At 39.2% G+C, this 25,567-nt stretch overlaps 2 protein-coding genes across 2 annotated transcripts in view; both read right to left on the bottom strand.

Annotated features, from left to right (window-relative positions):
• Positions 1–7,493, bottom strand: part of LOC140948623 (dynein axonemal heavy chain 3-like) — a 97,685-nt gene extending 90,192 nt beyond the window's left edge. The window contains exons 1-8 of the mRNA XM_073397889.1: positions 7,302–7,493; positions 6,024–6,110; positions 5,542–5,633; positions 4,200–4,288; positions 2,669–3,528; positions 2,263–2,367; positions 805–935; positions 70–265 (exon numbers count right to left, since the gene is read on the bottom strand). Coding sequence (XP_073253990.1) covers positions 70–265; positions 805–935; positions 2,263–2,367; positions 2,669–3,528; positions 4,200–4,288; positions 5,542–5,633; positions 6,024–6,110; positions 7,302–7,328 — 1,587 coding nt within the window. The 5' untranslated portion in view covers positions 7,329–7,493. The remainder of the gene's footprint in view (positions 1–69; positions 266–804; positions 936–2,262; positions 2,368–2,668; positions 3,529–4,199; positions 4,289–5,541; positions 5,634–6,023; positions 6,111–7,301) is intronic.
• Positions 7,494–9,243: 1,750 nt separating this feature from the next.
• On the bottom strand, positions 9,244–18,923 carry LOC140947722 (interferon-related developmental regulator 2-like). Its single transcript, XM_073396895.1, has 12 exons — positions 18,670–18,923; positions 18,305–18,400; positions 18,081–18,171; positions 17,345–17,425; positions 15,974–16,017; positions 14,691–14,848; positions 14,141–14,191; positions 13,163–13,317; positions 12,275–12,518; positions 11,377–11,505; positions 11,112–11,195; positions 9,244–10,474 (listed from the first exon to the last, which is right to left on the bottom strand). Exons 1-12 carry the CDS (start codon positions 18,734–18,736, stop codon positions 10,391–10,393), a joined length of 1,284 nt encoding a protein of 427 aa, XP_073252996.1. The 5' UTR covers positions 18,737–18,923; the 3' UTR covers positions 9,244–10,390.
• Positions 18,924–25,567: the final 6,644 nt, after the last annotated feature.

The raw sequence follows: 25,567 nt of genomic DNA, 5'->3' as shown, positions 1-25,567 counted from the left end.
CTACCTACCGTACCCTTCCCCGGGCCCCCGGCACTCCTACCCCGTCTTCCCCCACATTATACCGCGTACCTCATCCTCTGGCATGCATTCCTCAATGGCATCTCTTCTGTCACTTATCACTTTAACGCATTTTGGGATCCACGTCTCTACAAGCCTCTTAACACCCTGCTGGGTTGCTTTGTAAGCATTTTTCTTGAGGTCAACAATCGTCAGAGGAAGAGAGTCTTTTAGACTGGGAATGTCTATTAACCTTAGTTCCGAAAATCTAAAAAAAAATAACAAAATTTAGAAGTCATTTAGCGAAATTTTGTTGCTAAAAATGCTTTAGGCATTTTCGTCCTGTTTTGTTTGGTTTCTTCGTTTCTATCACAGACAACGTGATTTCACTCTCACTGCCTGGAGAAATATTTCTTTCTAATTTCGTCTTATTCGCAAGCACATGTACGCTGGCATAACTTATGAAACGACAGAGAGCAAATTCTCCTGAGAACGTCACATTAACCGCAATGGGAAACCAAACAAGCCAAGCGAGGTCAATCTTTGTTTCTCACATGGTCGTAACTTTTTCAGTATGTCATAACAGATTTTTGAAGTTTAGAGCACGTAATTAGCGAAAATAAAATGGCGTTTGATGCGGAGAAAAGGATGGGTAAAAGATGTCAGTTTCTTGCGAGATGTCATAAATTGATAAAAACTGTACCTTTCTGTTTTCTGCTGTGATGCAGACTTCATTTCCTTTTCTTATACAAAAAAGAAAAGGTAAACGGCGTTTCTTCCTACTGTAACAGGAAATAACAAACTTACTCTGATTCCCACAGGTACAACAGATCACGCAGGACAACGTGTGTTACAAAAAGGTTCTTTTCAAGGAACTCTCTGCAGCTTATAACTGAAGTATGCCATGGGAACCGCTCTCTTCCTGCGGAATAAATTACCTGCAAAAATAAACAAAAACATCGGTAATTAAAAAACACACTTTTTTAAGTAATAACGAACGATGCAGTCATTTAAGTGGCCGAAAGAAAAAGCGTTATTTTCTGTGTTCACGTGTGAGCACGAAGCGCAAGGTTTGCGTGATCGCAAAGACTGACGCCTCTCTCACCGAACGGGAATGAGTCTCGCTCGCCACGAAACACGTTAAAAATGACGCCTGTCTGTAATTAATTATACGTTCATGTCAAGCCATTCGGGCCCGGGGCTGGGGAATTGTTTGAAGCGGTCCTGTCCCGAGGGTAGGGGAGTGGGGCAAACCAAAATAACTCCCTTTGATTTTACGACGTTCGTGTTATTTCTCGCGCGGTTTACACGAAGCTGCGGAACTCAAGGCCCCAGGGGGGGTACTCGGGATTTCAAGTGACGGGGATGATCGAATGGAGCCAAAAGTCAAGAGCCAAAAAAATCCCTAGGGCTTCCAGCAAAACCCAAAAAAATCCCTGGACCAAAAATTGACCCCCAAAAAATCCCATGCCGATTATGTGGCCCTTAAAAGTTCCCGAAAGGGGCAATGCTATAACACAAAGACAAACATTGGAAATTGAACACTCGTGTTTGTTTATTAATCATACCATCTGAATATATCCCTTCCCTCATCTGATTCTTTTTAATACCCCCCAAAAATCCCTACTCAAATCAAGCTACCCAAGCCAAATTTTCGTACCCAAAAAAATCCCGGAATCGAAAATTTCAAACCGAAAAAAATCCTTCGATCATCCTCGTCACTTGAAATCCCGAGTACCCCCCTGGGCTCAAGGCTACATACTTTCAAGCGGAAATGCAGGAATTTGTCTGAGAGTGATTGGAGAGGAATAACCTATCAAAATTTAAGTCTCTATTTGTTAAAAGGTGTGTTTTCAAATTTCAAACGAATGTGCGTTTGGTGCGTACTCAATGGATTTTTTTTTGCAAAAGAAATATTTCTTCAGCCTAGTTCAATAATAAGACAACTTAAATAGACTGTATATGAAAACGGATACATACTACATACATGTTTATCCTTCTCTCAATTAACTCTAGAAAACGTTTATAAAAGTCCTGAAAACGTCTCGTTTTGCTATTGTACAGAAATCACTATTGCTCTCAAAAAGATGTACCCCAAAAAAATCGTGTATGAGGTCGAAAAGGAGCTCGGGGGTGGGGAATTGTCTCCTGCGCGCCCGAGGGTGGGGAAGATACCACCAGGAAAGGAAAAAAAATGCAAATTCCCGGGGGTATACCCGGGGGAAGCATGGTAACAGATCAAATTGAACCATGCATCATACTCACTGGCTGTGGCATATCAAGACCAAGCCGCCTTTGTTCTGCAGGATCGAGTAGCACGTAATCCAGAATACTTTGCTTCACACTACGTGTGTATTCAGCCTCCATTTCCTGAAATTAAAATGTAACATATATCCACAAAAAATTTTTTGCATGTCAGGTTTCATTGAGGATTTTGAGAAACATACAGTAAACCGAAGACACGTATCTTTAGGGCGTTTTCACTCACATGGGCAGTGGCTATGCAAATTTATTGGAACAAAAGAAATATTTTAATACATAAACGAAAGGTTTAACTTCCACAGACTGGTTTTGAGCAACAAGATGGTCACCATTTCATTGTTTTGGAACAGCCAATATGGTGGACGTGGGATCATGTGAAAACACTCTATACAATAACAGGGTAACATACCTTATCAAGCTCATCCAGGGTTTCTTTAAAATCATATCGCAAAGTTTTGGGGAGAAATTCATGGGTTTTCTTCTTCCACTCCTTGCTCAACGGTGCCACCATGCTGGTGAGAATTGCATTTTCCACAAGACTACTGTATCGTTGTCGCTGTGTTTCAGGTGGTGATACAGCACGGGAGAGTCCAAGGGTAGGAGTGGTAGATGGAGGAAAACTTATATTCAAAACAGACAGGGTTTCTTCATCATACTCTCTGAATGATGACATGGATGAAATGTTCTGTGGAGAGTTTGACTGGGTATTACTCTCAGTAAGTTCACGGATATGGGAGTCCGTATGACGATTTGAAATTAATTCTGGATCAACACTGGTGTTTTCCTCTCTAGACTGCTCCTTTGATTTGCCTTGATCAGTTGAGTCCCAAGCAATTTTTGCCTTTTTTGAGGCTGGCGAATTTGATAATGGTGACCCCTCCTCATTTTGGTGTATGCTACTGGATGAAGGACTAGGTGAACGTCTAGTTGCTTTCTGCCCTGCAGAATAAGCTCTTCTTACTTTGGGTGGTTTGGAGCTTGATAAAGAACTTGTATTTACATCAATTATTCTTTCTCCTTCGGAGTTATCATATTCCTGGTGCGACAAAGTTGAAGGTTGGCCTGACACTGGAGGGCTTGTGTGCCCCCTATTAAGACTCCCTTTGGGCACTCCATGAGTAACCAAGTGCCCCCAATTCCCTTTAGACAGTGACGAAAATTGTCCAGATGCCGGAGTTTGGGTCTTTCCACCATAAAGCAGTTGGAGTTTCTCTTCAATGACATTTCCAGGAGGACTGTGTCGCTTCTTAGGACTTGGCCTCTTAGTAGCTGCAATTAATAATTAAACAGACATAAAAATTTATTGATTAGAAATGACCAGGGCAGTTGCCAATCCTACTTTTTTCTCAGTGGACAAAATCCTATGATGTTACCATTCAAATGAAACCTCTCTGGTAGACCATTTAATTGGTACTCTTGTTTTTTAGGGATTTTACAAAATGAAATTTGGATTTTATATGAATTTTCAACATTGGCCACTATTAGGAATGCAGGGGTTAATTCTCTGTAAGGTGGATACCACTCTAAGATCAACCCTTAGTGCCAGTCCCAATACTGTCTGCGAGTTTTAGACTTCTGATTGAATGATAATTGAAGGTCAAAATGCTCTTGCTTCAACACTGGTGCTTTGTGCAAGTTACACAGGATAGAAGGTCAAACACACATGATCAGATTACAAGTGATAAAAGGTACAACTGCATGTGATGATATAGTTTGTGTATTCTCCAAACAAGCAATCAATAACTTTATTAACTTTCTAGCACACCACAAGTGGTGCACTTTACACTGTAAAGCAGATTACAAATGCTGGCTGCATACATGCCAAGCATGCATAATAGCAATCAGGAGATTTGGGATTGCAAGTTCCTCTTGTCAACCGCAAACAAATATTTTAAAATATAGTAAATGTGTACACAGCCTATCACTAGCTATAATATTACCAGAATGAGATCCCTTGACTGGCCGCTTATAAATCAATTTTGTTGTCAAACTCTGAGCTGAGGGAGTGTAATTATTAGCCACTGCATCACTGCAAAACAGATAACATCAGCACCACTAATTGAGCTTACCTATCATCTTTGTATTAACATTCCAAAATATCCATGGGAGGATCACACCCACAGTTTTTCCACTTTTGAAATCGTGACCAAGCACCATACTTATAAGTGGATCAAGGGGCAAGGGGGCCCACAACCATATTTTAATCCCCTCTTCGCAGCATGGTCTGGGCCAAGTTCCAGGCTTACAAGTGGATCTAGGGGCAGGGGAGCTCACAACCAGATTTTAACCCAGCTTCTGTAGCAGGGTCCAGCACCATGCTAAGTGGTGGACAGAAGGAGGGGGCTTTGGGCTCATGCCCAGGTTTTACCTCAGTTTCTGTACCAGAGCCAAGTACCAGGCGTATGAGTGGATCTAGGGGCAGGGGGCCCACACCCATATTTTAATCTCCACTCTTTGCTGCACAGTCGAGCACCATGGAGGCAGGGGTGCTTTGGGCTCATGCCCAGGGTTTTACCTCAATTTCTGTACCGGGGGCAAGTACCAGGCTTATGAGTCGATCTAGCAGTCCAGATTTCAACTCAGATTTCAACCCAGCTTCTGTAGCACAGTTAAGCACCATGCTAGGAGGTGGACAGAGGATGGCTGAAAGGACTGGGGGCTTTGGGCACATGCCCAGGTCTTACGTTAGTTTCAGTACCAGGGCCAAGTAACATTCTTATAAGTTTGGATCTATAGAGGCAGGAGGGTCCACTCCCAGATTTTAACCCAGATTCTGTAGCATAGACAAGTAACATGCTCAGGACTGGATCCAGGGAGGGAGGGTCAAACAAAGACTTTAACTCAGTTTCTGCAGCATGTTCAAGTACCACCTCAGAACTCGGTCAAGTGGGCAGGGGAGTGGCCACACCCAACAGACTCAAGATTAAAATTTTTGCACCTAAGCTGTGATAGTCCTTTTGTCAAAACTAGGTGTAAATAACCTAATGAAAGAGCTAGGAGCTAAAAGAGCTAAGAGTTAGGTAGTACACAGGTGCAATCAGGGTTCAATTTAAGAACACTTTTACAAGTGTTATTTACAAGGGTAGCCATTGTTTTGGAGTCTGATAGGAATGGCTTCACTTGTAAATTACACTTGCAAACATTTTATTAAATTTATTGATCCCTGCTTGACTAAGTCTATGTTAGTCAGCCATGGCTCACAAAAATTCAGTTTAAGAAATTTATTATCACTAATTAAATTACTTTGAAGAAAAAAAACTATGTCAAAAATATAGCCATTACCTTGTATGCCGATAGTGGCCTTTTTCCTTGGTTGGCGAGGCTTGCGTATAAGCTCCATACTCAACAATCTTTGGTCTATCACTATACGCAGGCTGCAAGTAAAATCATTTGAACATTTATGTGGTGAAGTGACGACAGAGCTGGACTTGTAAAAAATTGGTCAGCAATACAAGCATCATACTGGCCACTGGACTGAGTTAATTCAGGAAAGACCAGTCAGAGTTAAGACTCCTCAACTTGGCCTTTAATACAGGGAAATAACTGACTAAGCTCTAGCATTAAAGAGAATTCTCTTAAACTGGGAAATGTATATGTAAAGAAGCCATCCTCCTATGGTTTACATCCATGGGGAATGGTCCAAATTCTATTAAAAAGAACACTTTTCATCCTGAACCGGAGTGCTAGAGAGGGCTCACAAGATGTCCAGAAATGAAGTTTGCATATGTAAATTTGTGAACTTTAAATAAATAAATTGTAAATACCTGTGGAGCACTTAGAGGAGGGAGATGGTCAAAGATGTCCCGATGCTTGGTAATTAAAACACTTTCAGGTGAGTCTCTTGTTAATGACTGAAGAAAAAAAAAAAAATTTATAACTGATTTTACAAGAGTGAATCAGAGGCAGTTTCCGATGGCTTGTACTTCTTTTACCACTTCTCTCATCACAAAAACAACAACAAAAACAACAACAATAATAATAATAATGATAACAATAAAAGCAATACTCTGATTACAGACACTGTTTACAGCACCCTTAAGGAGGATGAAGAGGCAGGATTTTAGTCAGCAAATTGGTTTCCTTTAGGAGTTTAATATTATTATAAGTTCTGATGGGCTACTGATGAGCTACTGATGGGCTCTATATTATAGAACTTGCCCCCCTACCCCGCTTCTGTAACCCGCTTCTGTAACCGGCTCTGAATGACAGCCCTGAAATTTTCTGTAAAGCAACCACAGAGCATATATTTTGTCCTTTGTCCTAAACAAACCCTCAGCCATAACCCCACTTCTAAATCCAGCACAACCACCCACCCCATTCCCCGCCTTCTCCCTGCCCTACGCACACCAGCAGAACTCGACAGAACAGCAATAATAATATGCATCTCTTTTTATCACAATTTTTCATGGGACTTTGATTGAATAAATTGATTGCAAGACCACTTACGACAGAGGTCACAAGCCCGAATACTTTTTACACATTCATAATGGCGTCTGTTGACCAAGGTATTTTCAAAACATCACAAAGCTAAAATCAATCAATTGTTTTTAATCTCTTAACTGAGATAAAAGCCGTAAATGGCAAAAATCAGACATAAATGTATGCAATTTCTGATTCCTTTTGATTTTGTTTAAATTAGTTTTATCGGCGCAGAGGCTGCTGTTCCAAAATGAACGTTATCCATTTCATGCGTTCTTCGATGTGTTAAATTTACTGACATATATAAGCTTATTTTCATGAACACGACACCTAAAGCAACTGCACATATAAAAATAAAAGAAAGATTTTTTTGGATACAGTAGTTAGAACATATACGTTCAATGACTGCGGATTGTTTTAAAAACAATTCGATATTTGGGTCCGCTATCATGGCAGCAGGCTTAAATAAGCTATAATTTCAGGTCAGTATTAATGACTTTAGCCACGGCAATACCAAATACTTGCAAAGTAAAAATGATCATAATAACCTTGGGATTTATCAAAACGCATCTCTAAAACATAAGTTCATAAACGAACTACATAATCGACAAAGTGACTATTACCTCGGTTCTTTCGCGCGCTGCCGCCATTTTACTGCCAGAGTATTTTTATCCGATTATTTTGACTTCGTGTCTCCTCGCCGCTTGTCGTAGGAAATCATCATCACAGAACAAACCGCAATTGTTTTCCTCCTCCTACAACATTTTCGAAGAAATCGAATACAGACAGAGACCGCTGCATCAGTTATGTTTGCCAAAAAAACTTACACAGATCTGTGACATAAACTCGTCTCCAAGGTAAATCAATCGAGCTTTGCATAATTTATGATTGACACTGGGTTATACAGCACAATGTTACAACGGCGTGGGGTGCGCTGTCAAAGGCTTTTTGACACGAATCTTTTTGTTTAAGCAGAAATTTATTTAATCACTTGAAATTAGCTAACGGTTCTAAATTGCGTGAAAAACAACGGACGGAGATGATGGCGAATTTTATGGGGCTTATCATGTAATTAGTTCGGCCCCTGCGACATGTCACGCTTTCCGGGCACTTTGTCAACTAATTTCACTCTTTGTTCTCCAGTCCTTTGGAACTTTCGGAGTGAAATCGAGTGGAACAATTTAATTGCTCACGTTAAGTATCACAAAGCTTTATGAAAAAGTATGTTTAGTAATCTATGATATCCTAGAAAGCTTTGAAAATATCACAAAAAAGCAACATCAAATAACAGTGGAATTACTGAGAAGAGGAATGATTTTTGAATGAAGAATGATGTAGGTGGGAAAAAGGGTTTATGTTAAAGGCTAAACTTAATTTAAAACAGTCTTATTCTCATGGGAAATATTCAGCTTTGCCGATTTCTTCTTAGTAACCGACAGCTTGACTCTTGATTCTTTCCGAGAATTTTACATAATGGCGAACCCTCAGCGGGGCGGGGGTACTCTGGATTTAAGTGACGGGAATGATCGAATGGGAGTAAAAATCAAAACCCAAAAAAACCCTGGGGCTTTCTGAACCCTGGACGAGGGAAAAAATATTTTTAAAAATAAGTAAGTAATACAAAATATAAACAGTAAATGCTGTAAACGACGTTTTTGAACCCTCAAGCTTCGACATCACCCTCGACCCTAGACAAACGCTACACTCTCAGCTCTCTCTCGCAGTTTATCTTTGTCCCTCCCTTTTGCTTTCAAGGGGGTATCATTGGCGGATCCAGGGGAGGGGCCCGGGGGGCTCAGCCCCTCCCCCTTATTTTTCGACCAAAATGGGGCCCGGAGGGCCAAAAAAATTTTTTTGGAGACCGCCCCCACACCCTTATCTGAAGGTCTAGATCCGCCACTGGCTATGTCGCGATTTTTTTGAAATAACGTTCACACCTTATAAACACTTTGGAATTAAAGAAAAGCCTGAAATATATAACGGTCCAGTTTCATTTAAAACTATTCTTATATTATACCTTATTAAACTACAAGTGTGTCTTTGGCTTTCGATGGCCAGAATGGAGAAAGCTAGCAACTTGAGAACCCTGAGCTCCTGTGATGTCATAAAATGACCAAAAACCGATCCTGCTTTGTTTTCCTTTTGACAGTGAATCATTTGGTATAATTTTTTTCTGTAGAATTCCACATATAAGAAAAAATGATTCAGAACACTTTGCACAGTCGACCCTATCTTAAAGGACACCTCTCCTAGACAGACACCCGGAGTTGGTCCCTGACTCTCTGTCCCAAGGTGACGGTGTTTGAGAGAGTTGGCTGTGGTTATAATTTCATTTGACCACACAGCTAACCAGTCAGCGAACTGTGTGGGATTTCACCATTCGGCACAAATATATTGTAGTTGTTTTTTACCTCAGGTAACTTTTATTTTTCTTTTGTTTCATCTTCATTAGCATACCTTACCATACCCAAGAACAAAATAAAAACAAAAATTACCTGAGAAAAAAATTAACTACAACATATACATGTAACTAGCCGAGGGTGAAGAAACTGGACACAAGAAATGTTAAAGAGTTCAACACATCTGTGATTATCTTTATTCCAGTATTTACAATATACTACACAGAAGAACAGTTCGTGTTACCTACGGAGTATTCTAATATAGGCCTAGACCAGCTGGCTTTCCACAATTATTTTGTAATACCATTAAGAATAAAATTTGAATGGCTACTCTGGGTTCTTGTAACTTTAAATTATACTTTGCAATAACATTTTTCATTAGATTGCACATAAATAGTGCACAAAAAAATAAATTATAATAAATTATTAAATTTCCTTTGTAAGACAAAATGAAAAATATGGCGAATAAGTAAACAAAACTAGTGAATTAGCGGGAAAAGGAAGGAAAAGTAGGATGTCCTAAACAAAGTGGAAATTTTACATAAACAAAGGAGTGAGTAGCCTGAGAATACATCTGCCTCTCTTTGCTCCGCCGCCACTAGGAACAAAATATCCTTAGTGGTGACGAGCAAGGAGAGAATGATGTATTCACAGGCTTAAAAAGCAGTGCTAGCCTCAAGGGAGGAAAAAGCGCACAAGAAAAAAGCCACGCATCGCTTATCTTGCAAGTGTCAAGCAAGGTAAAGGAATTGTACCAATTTTTTTTATTGATTTAAGTTTGGGACTATGAAATTTAAAGCCCTAATTGGAGTAGCCACAGGAAAATTCAGCACCTGGTCCCTGAAAATAACTAATTACATTACACCATATGGGAAACATTTACAGAGACATACACCTGTTGCTAGACACCCTTGTTATTCAACTTACCAAGCTTGGAAAAAATGTTGTAGACATAAGTAAACTGTTTATTTTGGAGGCACTAAAACAAGGCTGTTTGTTACCCATCACGAAAAATTATTTTGACGAATCACCTACCCCACCTCCCAACCCACACATAAACTACTTTCTTCATGTTATAATGGTGCAAATCCTCTGACAAATTATTTACAGAACAAGTTACATAACATTGCATTTATCTTATTAGACTATTTATAGTTCCCTATTTTTCTGTAACATCATCAGGATCGAGTACTACCGTTGAAATCAAAAAGGTCACCCATAAGGGAAGCGCTCTATAAAATCCTGATGACCTTACCGAAAAGTAGGGGACTGTTTACAGTCCATTATCTTATTATTATCAATTAATGAAATATTCAGTACATAAAAGCATTTCTCTTGTCCCTGTTCTTTCCGCGAACCAACGTCCTGGCTTTGGACACTGCATTGTTGTAAAGTTGCTGTAGATAAAGCCATTGCAAAGAATCAGTAATTTATTTTGTAAATATCCAGTGTAACAATCCATTAGCTAAATATGGTTTCCGAAGTACAGTTCAAATGTCAGAATTCCGTCCAGTCAAATTTAGTATGACTTTTGTCTCAAGTTGAAAGTCATTATGTTTAACTGCTCTTGACACTTCATTACAAGAAAAGCAGATGGTTTGAAGTTACATCAAATTTCCACTGAGTTGAATGACATGTAGACTCTATTATTGTATATATGAAAACTGAAAAAAAAAACATCCAAAATTTGAATCATCAAACTTCTGCTGCACTTAAATCGATAACAATCAACATAGCAGAAGTTTTACATTTGAACTGGGCACAAGTCACCATGTGGGGACTAAACTGGTTGAAATAATCTGGAATATAAAATTTGTGTTTGAATGTTTGACTGTTCTACTGTTGGTATACTTAAACATGTAACAGACCCTTAACTCTTTTTTGCAGAAAAACCAATCATACACATGACTGAGACAATACTATAGTTTATCCTTTCTCATTATATCATGAGCCAAACATAAGGACTTTTGCATCACATGATAACCCAAATATCACAACTTCCACATCACATTATTACCAAATATCAAGGCTTACCCTTTGATAGCGAGATGTTTTATGGACATCTGTGGGTTTAAGCTGAGGCCCTAAGTCAAAGATGTCACGAAGCAGGTCATTTTCCTGGCAAAAAGAGTAGCAATAATATCAAGACTTGTGTAGATCATTTTCACTCGCATGATTACACCCTCTTTCCATCAAGTCCTTGAATTAGGGGTGGCAAAGTATAGAGAACTATTGTCAATAGCTACACTTGACAGGAGAGTCAGCAAAGAGATTATGAAAGGTAAGAAGATTCCTTTACCTGTAAGTGAAGGGTTACCCCTGTACCAAGAGCATCTTTAAGTGCAGTGTACTGCCTCCGACGAACCCAACTATCTAACTCCATATACTCAGCTCCAAACTTGACCACCTCTTCAGGGGCAACACCTTCCTAACAAGAAATGATGGCATAGAATAACATCAATACAAATGTTAACTAGAACAGCGTTAGCAACCCGCTAACATTTAAATGGGGAGTGACATGTCACCAGTATGGAATTTCTGCGCTCGTTTCTCAGACATCATTTCATGGGAAAACCACCAGTGTTGTCCCAAAATGTTGGATATTTTCTCAGCTCATTTGACAAGTTATAACAAACACTTGAAAGGGCTAGTGTAGTGTTTCTTCCAAAAGCACAACAATGATCAGCGTTAATCTCTGCTTTAATTTAGTTTTTAAGAACCCACTTCTTACTGTAATGATATCAGGTGAAAACACTGCCTTTCATGTTCAACAACCACATACAGTACATGATATATTTCATGTAATATATCAAACATGAGATGCAGTGTTTCATCACCAGATGAAACACCGAGAAGAGAGTTGAAAATACGACGCGCAGCGGAGTATTTTTGACAAACTTCGAGGTGTTTCATCTGGTGATGAAACACTGTGTCGAATGTTTGATATTTCTTCTCAAACAAAATCATTTTTGAAGGAGAAATTAAGGATGCAAATACTAAGCAGTGTTTCATCCGATTTCCCAACACTCATTAAACATTAATTTCCTTTGTATTTTCTTAATGAATTATTAATGAGTTTGAGAAAACTTCATAAATCACCTTTCCATCATCATCTGGTATAATTATAAACTCATAATATTATTTTTGGCTCTATACAGTTAAGTCTTTGGGGGCAGGGCATAATAAAGATTACATACCTCAATAGTTTTAAGAATGTCTCTAAAGCTTGACCGCTGTTGCCGCAGATCTTTCTTTGCAATGTGCTTGTTACCTTCTGTGGCAAGTTCCCTTATAAGGTCACAAACTCCATTTCGATCTCTGTAACCAAAGTCCTCATGAACATTGCGTCCCATCTCATACATAAGTGCTAAGAGTTCTCCCGCAGCAATCCGCACACTGAGATCACTTGTTTGAAGAAGAAACATCATTCTTCTTAAGTGCCTTGTGGAGGGAAAAATCAGCATTATAATAATGTTATCACTGATCGTAATAAATAAACGAGTGCATAAATTCCATACTGATTACATGTCACTATCCAAATCTGGGTAGTGCTTATGATTGGCTGAAGCAAAATTTCCTCGCAGCTTACCTATTGGAAGCACTGCCCAGAACTGGGTAGTGATCCACGTCATCAGTATGGAATTTCTACCCTCATTCCTCACACATGATTTTGCAGGAAAACCATTGCAAAACAAAAATAACAGCTTGAGAAAACAGCTGACATTTGGCAATTTGGCAATGCTGCCACTGGTTTCCCTGCAAATGACGTCTGAGAAACGAGCACAGAAATTCCATACTGATGACGCGTCACTTCCCAGTTCTGGGTAGTGCTTCTGATTGGTTGAATCAAATTTCCCACGCGGTATGACTAATCAGAAGCACTACCCAGACCTCAGAAGTGACGCATCACCAGTATGGAATTTCTGCACTTGTTTCTCAGACATCATTTGGTGGGGAAAGCAGTGGTAGCGTCGCCAAATGTCTGCTGTTTTCTCAGGCCATTAAAATGATGGATATAAACAGAAATATACGTCACTGAATAGCCCAGTTAAAACTTAAGATGATTACACACTCTTACTGCTCACTTGTTAATGAGAAGGTAAGCTTGATTTTCTGGTGTGACAGACAAGAGAAGGGCCCAGGCCAACAGAATACTGCTGTAAAGTGGAACTTCATCTGGCTTGACGGTCTTCTTGTTGTCAAAAATTGCCTCTAGGACAGCTGAGCACTCAAAGAGTTCCTGGAAGCAATGTTGTAGAGGAATTATTTTTAAATTCCCTTAAGGTAAAATACTACCAGCTGACATAATTAGTCATTCAAAATATTTTTCAACTTCTAACTGACTTTGGGTGCTTTCTTTTGGGATGATCCACATCAGGAGCAGTGATCTGAGATTAACCAGGTCATGGCACATCAAAAGAACTGAGGAATCGACCTGGGGAGAGGATTCATCAGTTCATATGATGCATCATGATCCGAGTGATCTTGGACCATTGATCCAGATCCAGATCACCCAAAGGAATGTACCCTTAGATTCCCTGACCAATTTATCACAAGCTATTGCTGACCATATAGGCCATGTTCTAATCAAGAGGGGAACTGGTACGACATATGACAGTTAAGGCTCTAGGGATCACTTGAAGGGACAGCAAAAACATGGCAGACAGCACCAAGGCACCCATTAAAGATGCTCTCAAGGTTATTATGACAGAACAAGACACACTTGGTGCAGCTGTAGGTCTTAAGGAATTCTGCAATAGTGAATATAAGTGGCATTTCTGAAACTATCATTTTTGTCTCAGAAAAACTAACAACCCTATACAGTGAAGTCTCGGTATAAAGAAGGGGCAAGAGACTGACCAAATATGTTCGCTACAAGGATGTTTTGTTATAATCTTATGCTGAGGTTCTTTTACTCTCGTTTACTTTTACTGGGGCTAGGAATATCATTCATCGTTATACCAAGGACTTCGTTATCTAGAGGCTCATTAAATCGAAGTTCCATTGTACTCTAATCTGATCATGAATTAGTACTAAGATTCCTTCTGAAACTCAAAACTCACATCATGATCTTCACTTGCAATAAAGCAGCACAGGGCCAGTGCTGTAGCACACTGTAAACCAAACAACAAATGAATAAGAAATGGTGGAAACAATGTTTACTTAAAATATTAGGTACACTAAAATGAAAATGTTACTGACTCTCATGTATCAAAGTACATGGCACAGTTTACTGGAATAAGCATGGTGGTTGGTTTGTTTTTAGTATTTTTTATTTTTAGTGTGGTATTTATTGAAGGAAAATGATTGTTAATTGGAAGGGCTGCTAGGAAAATGACAAAGAACAACACTATTAACAATAACAATAAGAAGAAAACTGAAAAAAAAAATAATAAATTTGTCATTATTTCTGTTCTGGAGGACATTTGTAATAAGCATCAAAGTATCAAAAAATTGCTTCTGGGAAGAATGAATTTATCTCATATTGCTGTGTGTTTCAAATTGTTTCTTCCCAGCCGCCTGTGTCACTGACATCTTTCTCATGTAACTGTTTTCACCAGCCTTAAAGTTTACCATCACATTTTTATTAAAACATACGACTGTCTTTCTTACACTAGCTCTAGCAACAGATCCAGCTGTCTGATCTTGAATGACAGTGATCAAATGAGGCTTCATTGATCTAAACACATCTTCACTTTCTGACCCAGCTCCAAACTGAACACAGAGTAGCACTGCAATAGAGGATGCTAACACACGATCCTCTTTGGTACCTATTAATTAACAATAATAAATTAACAACATTTCCGTCAACCATACTTCAACCCTTTTAACTCGACACAGATACCTAAGAAAAATTTTCCAAAATTTATTTTTTTCTTTTTTTTAACCCATGCGCCCCTGAGCTGCCCGTAACTGCCCATGCAGGTCCACATGCTTTCTACCGCTTGTCATGTCATCAGTTTTAACAGTCAAGGACAACTTTGTCCGCTAACTTGTGCAGAGTGAAGAGATCTTTCCAACCACACCAGAATGAGCACAATTCAGTTAAGGACACCAGAGAAAAAGGCAAGAAACCATGTAACATTGACCTGAAAATTTCCATCAAAATCTTGTTCCACTACCCACCTACCTTTCCTTTCATCTAATCTTAAGATCCTCAAAGCTTTCCTAAAAACCTTTCCCACCAAAATGAAGCCTACTAAATGCGATAATTTTTTTTTACCTACTTTGTGATAAGTTTTAGCTCTTAATAGCACCACAGTGACCAGAAAACTGCTCAACTAGCTTTAAAACATGTTTTTCGGCAAAATATCCAGGGGCGAATAGCTTAAACTTTAAGAAATAAAAAGTACTGTGTGAAATTTATGCCAAAGGGTTTCATTTGAATGGCAGAGCTCAAAATAACAGACAGTCAAGAAAATATGTCTCGCTGAGATGACCATTTGTCTGAAAAAACTTTTCGGCTTACCAGTCATTTTGATCGGACGCATAAATTAGTGAACAGCAAAAACAAAAACATTTTTCACACCATTACATTTCAAGAGGGCAAGCACGCTAGTACAGCTGGCTAGTACATTTAAGTTATTATCGTGTTATTTTTAACATTTAGACCGGTCAGAAGAGACGCAAGATCACACGCTTAAAATTCTTTGGTCGCTCCACACAACTGCCAAGTCTCCCAAATTTATTTTGGGCTCTGGAATGGTATCACTAAAAAGATTCTGCCCGTAGATGCAGAAGTTATAATCACATTATTTTATCATATCCCACAGAAGTGAAAAGGTTAACTTAGTCAAAAATATAATATGAGTGAGGAAATCTAAAAAGTTGAGTAAAATCTATCTGTTAAAGTAAACTACTAAAACTCATTTATTTACAGTTAGGTTCTTCCTTACCTCTTTTTACACATTTTTCAATGCAGTCAACAATGGTTACTTTCCTGAAAGGATGAAGAGGAAGCATTGTTATCTTTTTCTTCAATAAAAAGGAAGAAGGCTCCCTACAAACTCCTAATGTTGTGTCATCCATTAGTTATGATGGGCTTTATGATATATCAATGTTCATCCTAACAGGTCTTCACACTACTAGCATAAGTGAGGAGCAAAAAGGAGGCTCGACCTGAATCGCATCAAGCCTTTACAGTCAAACCAAGTCAAGCGTACCCCACAAGATTCCATCAGTGAATTGATTATTTGAAAAATGAATCCGTTAGTCGTTCCCGTAACTGGTATCAAATTCAAAGCGGCATTTCTGCATGCGTAATGAGCAGTGAATACTTTACGAGAACTTCTCTGTATTTGGTCAGATTGGAAATCTTTGAATGGATTAAGCTTCTTAGAAGACATTTACATCAAGCTACATCAATTTCAGGAAAATGGAGGTGGTAGAAATTTCATAACTGCCTCGCATGTGAATTCACGGCTCATTACATATACAAGAATGCAGAGATCAATCTGAAATCTACATTTACCAACGGATTCAACTTTAGAATAATAAATTCATTAATGGATTCTTGGGGGTACGCTTGACCTGGTTTGACTGTAAAGTTGCCAAAGCCCCAACCTATGGCCTACTCAATCTTGTTCTCTCTCCTCAAACTAGTTTTTGGAGTGCAAGCATCAGTTTATTGATAAACCACAGGTCACCCAGGCTCAATGTTTGTGAGCGCCTTTTTCCCGAAAATCAAATCCAGTCACTGAATAAACACGCCAGGCTCGTGGAACATGAATTTCTCTAAACCCTGAATCCACTGATTCGATTTTCGCGAAAAAAATCGTGCTGGTTTGGGGTCGATCGTAGCCCCAATGCTGCTGTCAGCCTCCTACCTTGCCACTACAGTATGTAGGAAAGATGAAGGAGACTATTTTTCCTGAAACTTCGTGTGCATATTAAGGACAACAACAACTCGCCACATGGTAAGTTTCATCAATTTTTATTTCCATCTTCTAGTAAATTTCCAGACCTAAACTTTGCCCCATATGTTCTCCATATTTACTCATGTTGTGAAACCAGTACGTGACACAAACATTGAGCCTGGGTTACCTGTGGAGTGTGGATAAACCAATGGTGGTAGCTGAAAACACAGCTATGAGACCTGGGATTGCAAGTTTATCCCAGCACATGCTCAACAAAGACCTTACTCAATTCATGTAGAGTCTTTCATGAGCACACCAAAATCAAATCAAGTGAAAAAAAGGTTCAGCTGGCAGGGTGCCTGACCCCACAAATTCAAATTCAAATTCATATTAACTTCATTTAAAACAAACCTGTCAGAAAGAAATTCATGTACAATTCTGGATTTCAGAGCCTTCTGGATTGCAAACAAAGCAGATTGCCTCCCCTGCGCACTAAAACAGAAGACATTGAGTGATAGTCAACCCAACTTTTGTACTCGTACAAGAATTGCCCTATTAGAATATGAGCTAAGGAGGTTGCTATACAAAACGATCATCTGTTTACAAAACAGTGCATATGAAATTAATGCTGAGTAAGCTAAGTCACCGTTACGGTCCAAATTACATTTCAGTGAATATTGGGCTCTGGTGAAATATGTCATTACGGAATTCGCTAAAAAAAAGCATTTAAGAACAAGAACGTGATGTAAATCGCTATAATCTTCGACGTCTGGAAACAACGAGAAACGTCTTCAGTTACACTCAAGCAACATAACGAAACTGATACGATACGAAATAGGATTTCTATACTTTTAATATATTTGCTAGCTAATACAGAAAACTTTTGTTCGCTCAGAGAAAAAGACAAATCACTTAAGCTCTTTTCACAAACTCGCAAAAACCGAAAAATATGAATAATCGAAACGCGTCAACAGTGCTTCCTAGTAAGTGCATTACCACGTGCAACAAAGAGTTAACATAAAAAAAATAACAAAAATAATAACAAAACCTAGATTATAACATCGCATCATATAAATCATAGTGTTTCATAGAATGTAATGTAATGATATGATCTGAATTGATCTTAACGTGCAAAGATTTTCGCTACCTTTTCTGTGTCGCTCTATCAATGTAATCAGCCAAAACTTGTTCAAAGTCGTCTTCGTAGTCTTCATCTCCGCCTTCGTCTAAACCATCAGCTATTGTAATAAAACTGGAGTTAAAAAATTTCAACAAAAAGCAGCAATGTTAATTAATACGCGCAGTTTCCGAGGAATAATTCGCGTCGCCTTGCAGTCACGTGTTGAACGTAGAAAAACTCCGATCTCTTACCTTCTTCGCCACTGTGGGTTCCCGGTGTTGATGAATAACTTGCTACACTTTGGGTTTCCAAATCCTCATCGTCGCTTTCCTCGTCTCCTCTTCGTCCTAAACACGCAATAGGTAATAAAGTAAAACATCAAACGGCTACATATTAAAGAATCCAGTCTAGAAACCAAGCCGATATGTGGATAAAGACGAGCGCGAAAACACATTTATGATGATCAACGCGCGCCATTGATTGTGAAGAACGAAAGCACTCGACAAGATCGGGCACTTCCAAAGCTAAGATCCGATTCACAATTTCAGTTGAAAATACTTTATAAACCAATATAAGAAAGAGATACCAAGTATGAAACATAGCGTTGCATAATCACCTTTTTTGCGAGGTTGTTGCCCGCGCTTTCCTCGACTGCCTTTGCCTTTCGAGTCTCCCTTGGGCATGGTTGTCTTCAAGAATCAAACGTTTAAAATTGTTCCTAGTGTGTTATTTCAAGACACAATATGTTTTCTTTCGTATACTTCTTCTTCTTCTGGCAATAAAACAATAACTAGAGGTGTTTTTAGGATGAAACCTCCGAAAATTCATTGGGAGAAGAATTTGTAGACCTTTACCCAACAAGTGGGAAGACAGAAATGCCGGCGATGACGTAAAGATCCAAGAAGAACGTGATCGATTGCAAGTCTCTTTGAAAACTCCTTGGGAAGGGAGGGAGAGAAACATGTTTGCTCTCTAATTACAGAGACTAACATAGGAAGAAAAAAAAAGTCGGTATATTTTTTTGAATTTCAAATATCATTAAGCAACAAAATATAACAATTGATAAAAATCGCACAGATGAAAAAAGGAAACAAACGAGTTTCTAAAATTTAAAAATTCCCCCAGGGTACCGTGGTTGTTTTTTATTTTATTACTTACAATTCATCCCCAGTATCGCGCGGTTATATGGGCTTTTCGAAGAGAGAGTTGAAAAAGCGTACATAGATTTTAAACCAAAATAAACTGGAGAATTACTCAATCAAGGCCTTCTACTGGGACGATTATGTTGACTTAAAATGAACGGTAAGAGATTTTAAGAATACATGTCACATTACAATTAGTCAGTCCTATTTTCCGAGAAATATTTGTGTCAATAAAACTGATTCCTGTGTGGCTGGTACGTGGCAAAAAATATGGAAATATAAGCTTAATTTTATCCCTTAACTCTCGTATTTTGGCCTAGAATCAGGAATTTCCGTTTCTGTTCATCTTAGAACGCCATTTTTGCGATCAAGTAGCTCCTTTAGCTCTACCGGGTATTGCATTTAACTTCAGTTCAGTCGGTATCTTTGAATACAATAATTGCAATTTGCTCTCCAAAATTTGCTTTATTCAGCCAATTTCATGATGGTTCCTGGCGGGTTCCTGTGTTCTTTTGATTTATCACTTATTATTTGTAAAGAACTTACAAGACAATAATAAGTTGTATTAACATTATTTTAACCTCATTCTCTCTACGAGGGGAAAAACTTCTCGTTGTTTGTTGATGGCAGTTTTTGTGAATTTTCATGTTCCTTGTCAACACTGAATGTAGTCAAACCTCCAATTACAAGTGATCACCCCAAATGGAGAGATTTGCTGGCCACTCACAGAAGTTAGTACTTTACAACTCCCCCTTTGTGACATAACAGTTCTTTTAAAGAACCGTGTTCCAGGGACAAAATACTGTCACTTTAATTTTGATCCCAACATAATTATTCACTGTTTACAATATTATTGGCCTTCAGGTGATCACCTAATGCAGACAAGCTAGTGGTCAAATTGAAGCAATCAGTATCTGAAATTAATGTTTATCAAGAGACAATAATTGATAAACTAGCCTATTATACATTACACAAAACACAATGAATAACACCTTTCTTTATTATATGTTTTTATCTCTTCATCTTTCAAGTTTACTCCTTGGATGGTCTGTTAGTTCTAGCCCTGTTGGTAGTGTGCACTTGTGCTTACATAACAAAAGTTCCCAGACTTAAATCTTTTTTTCTTTCTGAAAAGAAAGGATTCTTTGGGGTATTTTATAAAGGTAAGTCAATGTTCTTAAATAAAGATAATTAATTAAAGCAGTGCTCTGACAAAATTTGCTGGTAGCCCAACTGAACCTAATTTGATCAAGCAAACTAGCCTCCTCTGCATGTGAGGGTTCTGGGGGTGGGAAAGAAAGAAGAGAGATCTTGAAATCATGTCTCAGGAATTTGAAATCCACCTTCAGTGCTCCTTTTGGCTACTCTCAACTGAGCTATCATAGTTTGGCCTATTGGTGCGGAGTGAAACAAACATCAAATGTAAATAAACATTAAAAAGCACATGAATGATAAATTTCCCTCAAGCTTGCTTGAGCTGTTACCAATAGAAGGTCCTAAATTGTGTGATTGTCATTGTCACCCACCATGTTTAATTCCTTCCCTACTTGGCAACCACACCTACCAAAATGTCTGCATATACCCAACAAAAAGTTGTATCGCCTTCTATGATCTTCCTGTTTCTAGGATCTCCCTTCCTCTATGTGAACAACCCTGAAACCTTTTCCCAGGCTGTTCTCCTACTTATCTCCTAAGAAAAAAACGTGGGAACAAGGTTGATGTATAATATACAGTCAACTCTCTCTAAGACGGACACCTTTGGGACCGGCACTAAGTGTCCGTCTTAGAGAGGTGTCCGTCTTATAGAGAGTCAAATAAAAGGAGTAAAGAAAGGTAGGGACCAACTCTAGGTGTCCGTTTTACAGAGGTGTCCGTCTTATAGAGGTGTCCGTTAAGAGAGAGTCAACTGTAGTGACTAGAGTTTCATTCATTTTTCTTTTTTCTTCAGCTGCAGTTATCGGAATTCGTCTTCACTGGGCAGTGGCATTGTCTTGTTTTCTAATGGCACTCTATGTTCTCATACTAAAGTAAAGAGATTTGACAAGAGTGATATGAGTATTTATTAGAAGAAGACATTTTTGTGCATTTTTCGTGTGGAATATAATAAGAGATGGATTCCTTTAGAGTAGTAGGAGAACCCAAGAAGATGGAAATGCTTGGTTTGTTTTTAATGGACAACATAACTTGGAAATATTGGAATCTTGCTTCAAGAGAGCTGGGACCAGACATTTAATATCTTTGGGTTTATCAGATTGTTTAGGCTTTAAATGTACATAACCAAATATGCACACTGTGCAAACAAGGGGTTTCATTACCTAAAATTCTTTAAGATTTATAGTTACTAAGCCATTCTTAACCCTTTCCCGACCAAGAGTGCCATATGGCACTCGTCTGTACCACCCCCCAAATTCCCAAGAGTGCCATATGGCACTCTGCATAGTTCATGATTCCAACCAATCAAAAACATATTTTTTCATTGTTTGAGAGGCTCTATTGTGTTTTGACCAATAGTAATACAATAAAGGCTAAGTTTACGCAAACCTTCAGGGGTGGTGTTCATACAAAATTCTAAAGATATTGACAGCCAAAGTTCAGCATCGCGATGTAGCAATGGCGTCCTTTTTCGAGTCGGAAAGCGAAGAAGAAGAGTTCATAGGCTTTGTTCAAGAACGCGAATCTCCAAGAAATACTTCGGACTTGGAATCTGACATTACAGTTTCAAGTGTAAATACAGAGGACTTGTCAGATTTTAGCGTTAGTAATTCAGAAAGTGGCGAAGAAGGAGATGAAGAGTGGAACTCGAATCCTGATCCAGTTGTTGTGACTCCATTCGAGGCGAACACTGGTCCTGTTAGCGACCTTACTGGATATTCTGCATATGATTGCTTTAAATTGATGTTTAAAGAAGAAAACTTCCACCGAATTGCCGAAGAAACGAATCGCTATGCCCGCCAATCGATGGAAACAAAACCTGATCGTACGTGGCGTGAAACTGACGCCGAAGAAATCTGCGCGTACTTTGCACTGAACATTCTCTTTGGCATTAAACAACTGCCAGAAGTTTATTCGTACTGGTCGAAAAATCCACTACTTGGAGTTCCAGAAGTGCAAAAGATCTTTCCAAGAAACCGATATGCGAAAATCTCGCAATATCTTCATGTGAATGACAAACGAAAAGAATTACCACGCGGTCATGCGAACCACGACAAGTTATTCAAAGTTCGCCCACTTCTTGATTCGGTTGTGGATGCGATAAAAAGCGAATATCGGCCGACGAAAAATGTTGCTGTCGATGAAGCAATGATACCTTTTAAAGGTAGACTTTCGCTTAAACAGTACATGCCGCTGAAACCGGTTAAAAGAGGTATCAAAGTGTGGGAATGTGCGGATTCGTCGAATGGCTTCGTTTGCGACCTGAATGTTTACACAGGAAAACAACGCGATGGAAATCCTGAACAAGGCCTCGGATACCGCGTGGTTCACAATTTGACCAGAACTTTGGTGGGCAAAAATCACCATGTTTTTGTTGACAATTTTTTTAATTCAGTCAACCTTGCCGAAGATTTGTTGCAAGACAAAATTTACATTTGTGGAACTGTTCGCTCGAACCGCCAAGGAATCCCACGGGAGTTAGGGCCTTCAACGCAACGAGTGAAACAACTTCGCCAAGGAGAGTCCTTGTTTCTTCGTAAAGGAAATTTGGTCGCTACTGTTTGGAAGGACAAGAAACCAGTTTATTTCCTGAGCACTCAGTCAAATCCAGTGGGCAATGAAACGGTCAGTAGAAGGCAACGAGATGGAACGGTGATTGAAGTGCCGAGTGCGCCGGTTGTGAAATCTTACAACAACAACATGGGCGGCGTGGATCTGAGTGATCAGCTTCGGGGCTACTACATGACCGGCAGAAAGTCCAAAAAATGGTGGCGATGTCTTTTATGGTTTCTGGTGGATGTTTCGATAGTAAATGCCTACATTTTGGAGAAGGTTTCCCGGCGAAATGGATCCAGAACCCAATTGGCGTTTCGACTCGAATTGGTTCAAGCTTTGCTGGGGAATTTTTCAGCTCGAAGGTTATCGGTTAGTTCTGGGCGCCTTGAAGGGGGACACTGGCCGATAAGCTTCTCCAAAGGCCGCTGCAAACGTTGTTTGAAGAACAAGAAATTAACATTTTGCCGAATGGGATGCGAACTTTGCAACAAGCGCGTTTGCTTGGCATGCTTCAAGAACCACACCGCAGAGGATCTTGCTTGAACAATGGCGCCAAATTCAAAAATCAAAGCCGCAAAGACTTAGAGATTTTTATCTACTCTCGGGTCTCTAGTTTATTGACACTTTCAAAATTTGCTTTGAAAGTTCTTCAGCATTGTCTATTTTCCATTTTAATGGTTTAGGGTTCAATTTCTAGTATAATTTTATCTTGTTTTTGAATCATGGTGAACTCAAAAGACATTGTGGATGGCTTTGTTCAGGTTTTTATTATGACTCAACTTTACAGCTTCACATTTTTAATGTGCATGCCTAGAATAGGATGATATTTGTATCAAAAGAGAGCTTTTTATATAAAGAACAAAGTTTGTTTATAATGTATATTGTGTAAATGCCTAGTTCCAAAGATATTGATTAAAACATTCAGTGGTGTTATTTGTGTGAACTGGAGTCATTTTGCCTTGGACAGAAGGGGCGGTACTACATATGTGTCACCCTTGGACGGGAAAGGGTTAAATCAACTTCTTCCATTGTTACATGTATTATTGACAAGACAGCTTGAGATTAACTGGTTTCCTGAAAATCACTTTGATAAACCCTGTTAATATGTAAAATGATGCAACTTCTAATCATTAATTTTCACTACTGTGGTTAGGATGAGGTTACTGCAAACAGTTTAGACTAGTAACCATGATTATGAATTGGTGACTGCTCAAACCAAACCAAAATGCAACCTCACAAGCTCTCTTTCACATGTTGGCCATTTTGCGTGACATCGTAGTCATCATCAGTATTTTTTCTCCAAGTAGGAGAACACGGCAAGAGGTTTTAGTTGGGATTGGTTACCCTGCATGGCAGTCCCTTACCCTCTCTCCCCAATCCCCCTCCCTTTTTCCCTTCTTTCCAATCCCCTACTCCTTTCGATGCCCTGCTGCGCAGGCTAGGGGTTGTTGGGCTGAGGGGACACGTCACCTTTCTTTGTTACCTTGGGCATATTTTTTTTCCACTAGTTTGTCATAGTATAAAACAGAAAACACCAAGTTACACTCAGAAATTAGACTTCTGCCTATTACAATAATAGATAACTAATAGATCTTATTCCTTTTGTATAAAAATTGCACAACATGGAGGACTGGGATTGCTGAAACTGAATGCCATATATTCTGTGAAATTGAATGCACACTTTGGTTAGTTTATTGTACTTAATACAAGTGGTAAGGTGTGTTATATTTTATTTGTCATTTAAGGTTGAAGTAGCAAAATTCAGAAAAGTTTCTTCTTGTAACAGCAATAAATAACAGCTAGTTAGTAAAGGACAGAAGTTAAGTTTCGTCACTGAGTAATAAGTAGTATAATAATAATAAACAAGATGAAATTATTGATTTAAATGATCTGCCTTGTATCCTTCATTTGACGATGTTGATCCAGAAAATATCCATACTCCTCCGATGGATAACATGTGTACAGTTTCTCACTCCCCCAAAAAAACAGAGAGCGGTTCCCTCTCCCCGATTTTTTCAAGGGAGGGGTGGCTGTACACTGGCTACCAATTACGGATGTCACTAAGATTTTAAGTTGCCGGTTAAATACAACAAGTAGGCAGGGAATAAAATGGCCAGGGTTTTCATTTGGTTCTATTTTTCTTCTGTTTTCCTAAGAAAGTAGCCGGGGGCCACATGCATAGTAGCCGGGGGAAATACCCGGCCCCCGCCTCTTAATGACAGCCCTGTACCAAGGAAGGGTGTATTTTCTTTCCCTTTTCTCTAGCCTGCAAACAGGCCCCCAAGTGGAGAAAAATGAAAATTGATGACAAAGTGAGCAGAGCATGGCCTGAGGGAGAAAAATGGTTGGGGTGGGGGGTTGCTGTAGACTTTGTCTTGATACCACCCATCAACCCACTTGCATCCTGTAACACAAATGTCAATGGATGGGGTGAATCAAAACAAAGTCTACACCCCCCCCCCCCCCCCCCCACCACCACCATTCTTTCTCCCCCAGGTGATGCTCGGCTTGCTTAGCTCACTAATTTTCTTTTTCACCGCACTTGGGACTTCCTTTTCCCTATAAATTCTGAGGCCCTCACCCCAACTGATCCCTCCTCTCTTTACTAACTGAACCAACCAATGCAGCTGTCATCTGGTTAATGCAGTTATATACAGGATCCCC

This window comes from Porites lutea, chromosome 9 (assembly GCF_958299795.1).
Source record: "Porites lutea chromosome 9, jaPorLute2.1, whole genome shotgun sequence".
In the NCBI taxonomy this organism is placed as follows: domain Eukaryota; kingdom Metazoa; phylum Cnidaria; class Anthozoa; order Scleractinia; family Poritidae; genus Porites; species Porites lutea.
Note: the sequence above shows the minus strand (reverse complement) of the source record. Positions and strands in the feature narration are given on the sequence as shown.

Bases quoted from the DNA above. Each gene is read 5' to 3' on its own strand.
- LOC140947722 (XM_073396895.1), bottom strand. From the start codon at position 18,736: ATGCCCAAGGGAGACTCGAAAGGCAAAGGCAGTCGAGGAAAGCGCGGG. The intron at 17,426-18,080 runs GTAGCGAAAATC...CTTCTGTTTTAG, and splicing joins GATAGAGCGACACAGAAAAG to TGCGCAGGGGAGGCAATCTG. The intron at 14,192-14,690 runs GTAAGAAAGACA...TTTGGTTTACAG, and splicing joins GATCTGTTGCTAGAGCTAGT to TGTGCTACAGCACTGGCCCT.